The sequence below is a fragment of the Squalius cephalus genome (genome assembly GCF_949319135.1).
Source record: "Squalius cephalus genome assembly, chromosome: 8".
In the NCBI taxonomy this organism is placed as follows: Eukaryota; Metazoa; Chordata; class Actinopteri; order Cypriniformes; family Leuciscidae; genus Squalius; species Squalius cephalus.
Window position 1 is genome coordinate 483539 of NC_137129.1, and position 11462 is coordinate 495000.

Consider the following 11462-nt stretch of genomic DNA (forward strand, 5'->3'; position numbering starts at 1 on the left):
TACGGAAAGCCCTATAGAGAGATACCCCCAGGAGATCCCGAGAGATCTCCAATCGGACGGACCAAAGGTTCACAACCCATGCAAACGGACAGACGGTAGATGTGATATGCATTTGCGGAAAGCTGTGCAAAAATCATCGTGGCCTAAAAATCCATCAGGCCAGAATGAAATGTTTGGAGCGGGAGAGTGAGGTGCAACGCACAGGTCTTGAACCTGGTGACGCGCAGGAGGAGCCCGGCCAGGAGGCAACCCACAGAGCCCAGTCCCTCCACGTACCAGAGCCTCCCGATCCCAGCAGAGTAGTTCCGAAGCAGCGGATTCCCCCAGCCAGCCAACGGAGTGAGTGGATGCAGTTTGACGAGGATGTGTCCAACATCATCATCCAAGCCTCAAAGGAGATGTTGACAGCCGACTCCAAACGATGACTACCATCATCAGCAACTATGCCTCAGAGAGATTCGGCAGGGTAGAGAAAGGAAAAACCAAGCCTGCCTCCTACACCATGAACCGTAGGGCTACCAAGATACATCACCTGCGTCAGGAGCTTCGCACCCTCAAGAAACAGTATAGGATGGCTACGGAGGAGGAGAAGCGACCATTAGCAGAGCTGCAAAACATCCTGCGGAAGAAGCTGATGATCCTACACAGAGCAGAGTGGCACCGGAGACGGGGGAGCGAGAGAGCGGCCTTCATCGCCAATCCCTTCGGTTTCACAAAACAACTGCTTGGGGATAAGCGCAGTGGTCGGCTTGAGTGCTCAACAGAGGAAGTGAATCGCTTCCTACAGGACACAGTGAGCGATTCCCTGAGAGAGCAAGAGCTGGAGCCCCCAGCTCCAACAGAGCCCCCCCAACAACAGAGTTCAACCTAAGGGAGCCAAGTCTGAAGGAGGTTGAGGAGATCATCCAGGCAGCCCGCTCAGCATCTACCCTAGGCCCCAGTGGCGTACCTTATTTGGTATATAAGCACTGCCCAGAGCTTCTCCGGCATCTGTGGAAGATCTTGAAGGTGATTTGGCGAAGAGGAAGAGTTGCGGACCAGTGGAGGTGTGCTGAGGGAGTGTGGATCCCCAAAGAGGAGAACTCGAAAAACATCAACCAGTTTCAATCCATATCACTACTGAGTGTTGAAGAGAAGGTGTTTTTCAGCATTGTCTCACGAAGACTGACAGAGTTTCTCCTCAAGAATAACTACATCGACCCCTCAGTGCAGAAGGGGGATTCCTGGAGCTCCCGGCTGCTTGGAACGCACTGGTGTAGTTACACAACTCATCAGAGAGGCCCATGAGAACAGAGGCGATCTAGTTGTCTTGTGGTTGGACCTGGCCAACGCCTATGGATCAATACCACACAAGCTGGTCGAACTCGCCCTACACCTCCATCATGTTCCCAGTAGAATTAAGGACCTGATCCTGGATTACTATAATAATTTTAGGATGCGGGTCACTTCTGGGTCAGAAACATCAGACTGGCATTGTATTGGGAAAGGAATAATAACAATAAAAATTTTCGCTCTTGCCATGAATATGGTGGTCAAGTCAGCCGAGGTGGAATGCAGAGGGCCCGACAGCCCCCTATAAGAGCCTATATGGATGACCTTACTGTTACAACGACATCGGTCCCAGGGAGCAGGTGGATCTTACAAGGACTTGAGAGACTCATCACCTGGGCAAGGATGAGTTTTAAGCCACCCAAGTCCAGGTCCATGGTGCTGAAGAAGGGGGAAGTGGTTGACAACTTCCGTTTTTCCATCTCAGGAACTGTCATCCCAACCATCACGGAGCAACCTGTCAAGAGTTTGGGGAAGCTCTTTGACTCCAGCCTGAAAGACTCTTCTGCCATTCAGAAGTCCAACAAAGAACTTGGCGCTTAGCTCACCAAGGTTGACAAGTCTGGTCTGCCTGGTAGATTCAAAGCCTGGATCTACCAGCATTGCTCCGCCCAGACATGATAGTTACCTCCGAGGTTTCACAACATCTGATCATGCTGGAACTCACGGTGCCATGGGAAGAGCGTATTGAGGAACCCAATCAGAGGAAACGCGCTGAGTACCAGGAGCTGGTCGAGGAGTGCAGGGAAAGAGGCTGGAAAACCTTCTATGAGCCTCTAGAAGTCGGCTGTAGAGGCTCTGCAGGACGTTCACTTTGCAAGGTCCTCAGTCGTTTGGGCATTACCGGGGCGGCCAAGAAAAGGGCCATTCAATCCGCCAGCGAAACCGCAGAGAAGGCCACAAGGTGGCTTTGGATTAAGAGGGCTGATCCGTGGACTGCTACTGGGATGCAAGTTGGGGTTTGGCCAACCCCGGCTGGGTCACCTGGACGAGGGTGTATGATGTTGCGAGACCCGAAACACCCAATGATCCCAGGATACATCACTGAGGATGCGTCCCAGTGCATCCATGAGATGTTTCTGCATAGTTAATAATACTGTATATATCCTATTCAATAATTGCTAGAAATGTTGCTAGAAACGACTGAGATCAGTTTCCTGGAGAACATTGTGACAAAATACTTTTATTCTCACTAATAATCTTTATTTATCTTTTTAATGATGACTTTTCATGCAAGTATAAAGTCTGAATGTTATGTCAAATTGTTTTATCATGTCATGCTCGACACAATCAGACATTATAAAGCAAACGTATTGTAGCGACTGAATGCTGTGCAGCTGTCAATCAGCGGTGTGTAAGAGAGGGCCTGGAGAGGGGCGGGCCCCGGGGGTTATAGTGTTAGAGCTGAGGACGTTCGCTCTCTCTCTGTTCTGGGCGACACACGCCCGCTGTGCTCTAATGCCTGCACGTTGTGCTTTTGGTGAATAAACAAGTTAACTGAACTCTGGCCTATTTGAGAGACGTTACAGTATATTTCCACACACTGAATTCAAGCATTTCATTCATATCCATAAATAATGTTCAAATCAATGTGACCCACATCGGCATTATTCATTTTCAGTTCAAACTTCAAAACAATCAAAAGAGGAAACAAGCAGTTCAGAAAAGAGGAAAACACACACACACACACACGCACGCACGCACGCGTGCGCACACACACACTAGTTTGTGTTACACATTGATCTCCACATTAATCTTCCGCTCAGTGATTGTTATTGAAGGATTTAGTGTCTTTAGTGTCTTTATCATTTCTGTCGCTGGACTTCCTTCTGCTGAAGGTCATCATCATCATCATCATCATCGTCATCACGCTTCAGACTGAGTCACATGACCTGCTTCACAAGAACTCCAGATCTTTCATGATACGACATGAATGATTACCATGAATAATGTACAGATTTACAACACTGTTAAGGAGAATTTCATTCATATCCAGAAATAATTTACTATTCGAATCAATGTGACCCACATCGGCATTATTCATTTTCAGTTCCAACAAATCAAAATAGAGGAAACAAGCAGTTCAGAGAAGAGGAAAACAGAAGCCACGCTATTATAATATATTATAATACAATCAGAAGTTTTCACGTGATTTGTGTTTAAATTATGTTTTGAATGAACATTCTTATCTTCAAACTATTTTTATAGTTTTTATAACACATGCTAGAGGAACAAGGAAGCAGAGAAATATTTCTAAGAAACGGGATTTGCAGCTCGAATCAGTGTGTGTGTGTGTGTGTGTGTGTGTGTTACATGATAACTGGAAACACTCATTATAAGAAAAACAAGAGCGAAGGACAGAAGTGGCCAAAACTCACATCTCCACCCTTTATTCAAACATTATTAATTACTGATCGACTATTTTGCAGTCGATTGGTTTATGTGTGATAATAACGTAATGAAATATGACAAATTGTGTGACATAAATTTTGTCCAGGCAGTCAAAGAAATTATGAACACATGCCAAAAAAAAGAGAGAGAGAACCAACCAAATATTAATAAATTATTAAGTTGTAGTCAATGAATGTGTTTTTTCCCCTTTTATTCTTTGCATAGTAAAAGCTGTAGTTATAATCTTATCAGATAAATACCAAGTTTAGTGCTTTATTTTTCCCTCATATTTAATATATATATATACATATACATATTCTTCATATTTTGATGGTTTATTCAAACTTGTAGGGTCATTAAAAACAAATATCCCCACCTGACCTCATTTTTTGCCAATACTGTATTTACCTTCATAATAATATTTAACCTCTTAAACAAACAAAACAAAACAAAAAAATCTTTTCCTTTTTCCTTAATCCTTCCTTGTCTGGCTTATGATTCTGTGCATGAAACAGTCAGATGATATGTGGAGAGAGAAACAGGAGTGGCTGAGTTCAGCTCTCTCACACACACCTGACAACATCATCATCATCATCATCAGTGCAGCCTATATAAGAGCACACACACACACACACACACACACACACACTCTCACGGACTCACGGATCATCATGAAGGGTTTGATCACAGGCTTCTCTGCGCTGCTGCTGCTGCTGCTGTGCTCTTCTTCTACAGCGCAGGTACACACACACACACACACACACACACACACACACACACACACACACACACACACACATCTATAGTCCACTGTAGATACTCTGCTGACTACAAGTACGTCAACTTTTTCTACTAACCATAACCATAACCATAACCATAACAGTCTTGTAATACTCTAATGAGAGTGAGTTCCAAAAACTGATTTTGATAAGTTGTTTTCAAAGCTATAGATGAGAATGCAAATGTTGAGTGGGAAATGTTTTACAAAGACTAAAAGCAAACACTACATCTATTTATAATAATTAATATAATGTAATGTAATGCAATGTAATATAATATAATTAATATACAGAAAAAACTGTATTTTTTTGTGGTTTTCCATTAGAGATGTCCGAACATCTTTAATCTAAAATCATATTATTTGACAAGAAAAATGAGACTTGTTATAATATCTTGAATTATTTTCTGTTCTTGTTTTAATCACAACTCTAACAAATCATGAGATTTCTGCTTAAAACAAGAAAGAAAATGGCAGCACTTAACATTAGTTATTTAAAACATTAATAGAAATTCATAAAAATAGCATTTTAGTGCAGCTCAATTAAACAATGTTTTAAGTTGATTTTATTAATGTATTAGAAAATGATTAAATTAATAGTTTAAAGGTATTTTTCAATGTTAAAGTTAACAAAGGAAACCTTACCATAAAGTGTTACCAAAAATTGTCAATAAAGTTAGAATGATATCGATCCATGTTTACTCAGATATTTTTAATAGGAGACAAGACAAAGATTATGATTGAGGAAATAATTTTCAACTTAATATTTACACCGATTACAGAATATTAGGGAAGAGGAAGTTTCAAACCAATGAAATCTGAGGAACAAACTATGTATTGGGTTTTATTTTATTATCTAAAATAATTGGATTGCTTAATGGTTGTTTAAATTGTTCCCTAAAAGGTTAATGCTTCAACTCCATCCGCTCTTCCAACAACTAATGCTTCAGTGAGTGAAGATCCTACAACAACTAATGCTTCAAGTCCATCCGCTCTTCCAACAACTAATGCTCCTTCAACTACAGCTCAGAACACCTCAACCTTAACACCAGTGAGTGAAGCTCCGACAATCACATCTTCATCTTCACCAACACCTGAACTGACCAACTCGACCACACTGATGCCTGGGAATATCACCACATCTTCATCTTCACCTTCATCTTCATCTTCACCTTCATCTTCATCTTCATCTTCACCAACACCTGAACTGAGCAACTCGACCACTCTGATGCCTGGGAATATCACCATAGGACAGACCTTGACTCAGACCTCGGCTCAGACCTCGGCTCAGACCACGACTCCTTCGTCCAGCGAGTCTCTGAGAGTTTCATTCCTCCTCTGTTCTCTGTCGGTCCTGCTGTTCGCGCTGCTGATCTGAACTCTTCTGAAAACAACTTTAGCATAGCTAGACCAATACAAATGCAATACACAATTCACTTTGTGACTAAAAAGCTTCTGCCGAATGCATAACTGTAAATGTAAATGAAGGTAAAGGAGTTACACTAGCATAAACTGAATAGCAGATATTAGTTTTGTTTACTGAATATGTTTCTCATGACTGTAAAAACATAAATACTCATGCTTGAATGCTTGAAATTAGCTTGACAAATATAAATTGTGAATTTCTGTTGAATTTTTTATTTAAATGTAAGGAACAAGTTTCCATAAAGAATGAAGCAGACATAAAGAATCTTCATTCATTGAAAAGGGCTTGACGCATCACTAACGAGGAGAGTCATTAATCCAGTAATTAACCCTTTAATCTGGTTAATCCAAACTGTTGTCACTCCTGTTCTTTTCACTGTAATGTGTTTGTACATGTTTTGAGACTCTTCTGGATTAAAATAATTGATGTAAAATCATTTATTTCCTTATGGGTTTATGGTGTTATGACATCCTGGAAAAACATTATTAAAGCCTTTAGCTAAATATCAAACAAATGAGTCACGCTGCAATTCACATGAAAGTCAAATAAACTTTATTATTCGGCTTCAGTATCAGCAGGTCATAAACTCACAAACTCAGGCAGAGACTGAATAAAGTCATCAGATGTGAAATAAAACTGGATAGCTTCACTGTAGAAATTAATCCTCATTAAAGTTACACAACTGAAGTTCTCCACTGTTTCTGTTCACTTAACCATAACTGATATGTTTAGTAGGAACGGGCATTTATGACATATTTTATGCGAGTTTGTCCGTTCAAGCGCAAGAATACGTGAAAGAGCTCGATTCATTCTTCACACACTGTTCTCTCTGGATTGTTAGAATTCATAAAAATGTCAGCAACTAAACCCACAACACACACTCACCAACTCAGATGTGTTAATGATGTTTGGCGAGTGTTAATTTTAGGCCTGATAATCCGATATGACAGAAGAGATGCATGTTTTTCTGGTCCTAAAATATATGATGATCAAAAGAAATGGTAATAAGTTTATTGTGATTAAATATATATATATATAAAGGCAGCTGGAAGGCCTTTTAGCCCAAGGGTCGGTAAATACTGTGTACATTATAAATAAACAATGTCAAAAATTTCAGGTATTGAAATATTATGGGTTTTTGGGGCCTTTATTGATCATAGTTGGTCTTTAACTTAATGATTTAAATCACTTCAAAATTTTATAAGTATGGTCACATAAGAAAACAAATCGTGCTGTAGCATATCACTTTGAGATAAATGTTAAAAAATATGACATACTAAGTCTAGACTTATAATTATGACTTATTGGGCCCTATCTTGCACCCAGCGCAATTGACTTTGTATAGTGACGCACGTATCATTCCTATTTCTCACCCGCGCACAGCAGACTTTTCCCTCCACAGATACACGTCGGTAAATTAGGGAATGAACTTGCGCTCCCGGGGGCGGTTCAGGGAATAGAGGAGGCGTGTTCCGGCGCAAACGTTCCCTGGTGCTATTTTGCAGTTTCAGAAAACAATTCCGCCACTGACCAGGAGAAACCTCGTCTAAAGTCAGTGGCGCGTTGCGCATGTTATTCAGATGCTATTTTAAGGGCGCATGCTTGGCCATAATCAATGTAGCGTGAGCACAACGCACACACACTTTGATTCTCTCATCTACTCAGACGCAGCAGTTTTCATTTTTGCAAATCATACATTATTACAAGGAAAAATATTCCACACGAGGGAAATCATTGTTGTGTCCATGAAGATGTGAAAAATAGGCATAAATCTGGCTTACACATTTACCCAAATTATCATACGCCTGTTTAACCGAAGCTAATCTGGGTGTGTTTCTCCATCCCCAATGTCACTTCTCTGTGTTTTACGGCCCTGACGAGAACGTCGGTCTCCTCGGCTGTGAACCGCTCCTGGCAAATCCGCCGTTATAATAGCAATCCGCCATGGAACAAGCGCGCCTGCTCTTAAAGGGAATGTGAGATGATGCTCTGATTGGTTTATTTCACGTTACTCCCAAACCACACCTATGAATAATGAAGCGACTTCAGACCAACACATTTTAGATTTGCGTCGAGCGCAAGAGTCATTTATCCCGCCGGTATAATAGCAACAGCGCCCGAGACCCGCCCACAAAGTTACTTGCGTTTCACATTTGATACTTGCATTTCAGATCGTTAAAATAAGGCCCTTTATGTCAAAATTTAGTTAGTGGGCCCTATTTTAACGATCTAAGTGCATGGTCTAAAGTGCACGGCGTAAGTTCACTTAGTGCGTGTCCGAATCCACTTTTGCTAGTTTAATGACGGGTAAAATGGTCGGTGCTCCCGGCGCATGGTCTAAAAGGGTCGTCCCCAGGGGTTAAATTGGGATTTATTATGTGGGGGGGGGCTCTCCCTAGGGGGGTCCGGGGGTATGCCCCCCGTGAATTGTTTTTTGAAAAATAAACCATTAAATGGCATTTTCTGGAGAGTTTTGTGCAAAGAAATTGAGAAATTGAGTCTTACAAGATATGTGAAAAACTGCAAGGTTAAGAGCATATACTTTGCATTGTTGTAGTATCAACAGGTATTATTAGGACATTTAGCATTTACATTACTGTTAATCAGCAGTGGTGGAATGTAACGAAGTACAAATAGCCTACTTCGTTACTTTACTGAAGTACATTTTTCACGTAGGCCTATCTGTACTTTACTTAAGTAGAATCAATAGTGCATAGGCCTACTTTTGACTTTTACTTTCTACTCCACTACATTTCTACAACGTTTCGTTACATTTTCTGATCAGTTTTTCCCCCTGCCAAAACAGGGATTGAAAAAAATCTCCTGTTTTCGGTGCTGATGCGGTGGTGACGCGTTCATGTAACATGTAAGGGTGGCGCTGCCAATAAAGCACCTAAAAGCTGTCACAGAGAACCGGCCAAAGTAATGATTATGAATATGTCAAATATAGCTAGGAGACATTTTAATTGTTTATTAATAAACAAGTGTTTTCTGTGTCAGTGTCGGCTGCAAAGATGAAGTTGACGATGCTGACTCGCGATCTTCGCAGTAGTGAACGCGCCAGAGAGAAATGCACATTACATATGGATTACACAAGCAGCGGTCTGTTTTCTTTCGTTTTGAATTGTTCTGTTTAAAAGAAGACATTTCAAGCTTTCTATAGATATATGTCTCAGGTCTGTGAGGCAAGTAGGCTACCTTATACGCTGAGTTTCGGTTCATTTATGAGACGAGCTCCAGTTCACGCGCCGGCACCTCCGTGTCGTGATTATCTATTTTCTACTATATTTACTTCTTATTTATTAAATCCAGGCAACTGATTGATGAAACAATGATTAAAATTAAGATACAATTAATACAAAACGAGATTCATTTTAAAGAAAGGCTTTGTGCTTTCTGTTTGAGGTCTCTGTGGAAGTTTTAAACAGTCTTTTAGTGCCGCTTTTCAGTGCGCTCACGTCCGTAACATGTTCTGTGGAGAGCCAACCCTTCTTCATCCGGTGGATAGTACTTTGGTTTGCAGTGTAATTCACAGAATTACAAAAAAATATTTTGCCACCTAAAAGTTAAAGATTTTTTGTGTCACGTCCACGGCATGTGTAGCCTGTTTCCCTCATATTAAATATAAAATGCATGTGTAGACTGATATTTTTCTAATGTCTGGACTCCTGGATATATAAACAGTTTCAATATATTGGTATTACATGCATTTTCTAAGAATTTATATTTCAAGTTTTTACTGCAGATGTCACGTCCATAACGCTGGAATTGACATCACTTGATTACACATTGAATTACCTTGTTATGATATAGTGACCCATACAATGTGCCAAACATATTTTCCTTACCTTGTCATCAAGACCAGTCACTTTTTTGTACAACCAACGTTGTGCTGAACTTGACTAAATTGATCTGCTGCATCTGCGGCGGCCAGCGGCTCCTGAGGGTTTCCCCAAGGCAGTGGAAGGTTCTGGAACTTTTGCGTGCTTCCACATCCCGCGCAACTACGGATCTCCCTGCGTACATTTATTTATCTGTGTCGGAGTTCTGAGTAGTAGCCTACCTAGATGCGCATGGCATGCGCGAGCGGTGTGCGATCATGGTCGACTGACAACGAGATTAAGCAGCTGAACAAGAATACGGCCGTGTTCCGATTGTTCTCATCTCAGCTCCGCCGAGACAAATAGACATGCCATTTCAAAAATCTTTCATTTATAATCAAAAATATGTTTTCAAAAGCATCACTTTCATCAAATATTATGTGACATAATTTCCAGTAGGCAACTGACTGCAAACAGGCACGTCAGGACACAAACGAGCAGGCTTATGTGCAGGGGCTGAGCCCCGGAGAGCCCCGGCCCAATTTACCCACTGGTCGTCCCTATTCTCTTAATGAGTGATGGGTGTGTTTTTGGCGTAACGTGAAATAAACCAATCAGAGTCTCATCTCCCGTTCCCTTTCACAAGTTCACACTTACATCAATTAAACAGAGTAACGGTTATGCGTATTGGGTGTGACGTCTGGGGGGAGGGCTCCGAGCTCGGAATTTTTGCCCGAACCCAGAGTAAACTGTCAACGAACGGAGGGTTTGCTGTATATATACACCTCTGACTCATTGATTGGGTTGATTAACAGAGTGTGCTCCACTCGTGTCTAATTAGGTTTGATTATCTGAATGTGCTCCTCCCGAACTTTGTTAATAAAACATCCTTTAAATGGCAGTTTCGGATTCGCTATTTACATGACGGACTTTGATAGTGGAAAGCCCGAACGCGTCTCCAGAGCGCAAACGGATCTGCTCGTGCACAAGGTCAAAGTGCGCAAGCAGAACATCTACGGGACAAGCCGGATTCACCATATCTTTATGTACACAATAATAATCTTTTACATTGTAATCCTTTTATTTTAAATATTTGGCATGTGTGTGTGTTGCTGTGCGTCCCTGTGTGTTTAATAAGCAGAGTGTACGTGCGTTGTGGACCCGCCTATAGGCGCACATTACTAGCTCTTTAAATAACAAAACAAATATTGTGCCATTGACTTTAGAGCAGGTTCAGTTGGTCAATGGCTCAGTTGGTTCTGTTCCTCAAAATAGCAACGCTCCAACAATGCGCCAGAACACACACTCGTTCTCAGACCAGCAGCCGATGGGCGCACAAATGCATTTGCTATTTAAACAGTGTGTCGCAGGACGTGAAAATGAAATCTGCGTCGGGCTGAAACTAGCAAAACACCCTTGCGCCGCGCTTGGCGCTGCATTGCGCCGGGTGTAAGATCGGGCCCTGTGTGTCATAATTTTTACCTTTTGTCAATGTTGACTTTTTGTCATAATCTTAACTTTTAACATAAAAGTTAAGTTATAATTTTAACTTATTTTCATAAATTTGTCTGTTATAATTTTTAAATCCTAAATCATAATGACAATATAAGTCAAAATGATGACATAAAAGGTTAGAGATTACAACAATTATTCTTTTCCCAAAAAAATATTTGACCAAAACTTTTTACCTTTTTTTCCTCATATGGGCTTCCATAGG

At 41.2% G+C, this 11462-nt stretch overlaps 1 protein-coding gene across 1 annotated transcript; it reads left to right on the top strand.

Moving 5' to 3' along the window:
• Nucleotides 1-4363: 4363 nt before the first annotated feature.
• LOC307163367 (uncharacterized protein) lies at nt 4364-6431 on the top strand. The gene is made up of 2 exons (XM_079879397.1): nt 4364-4460; nt 5403-6431. Exons 1-2 carry the CDS (start codon nt 4392-4394, stop codon nt 5874-5876), a joined length of 543 nt encoding a protein of 180 aa, XP_079735523.1. The 5' UTR covers nt 4364-4391; the 3' UTR covers nt 5877-6431.
• Nucleotides 6432-11462: the final 5031 nt, after the last annotated feature.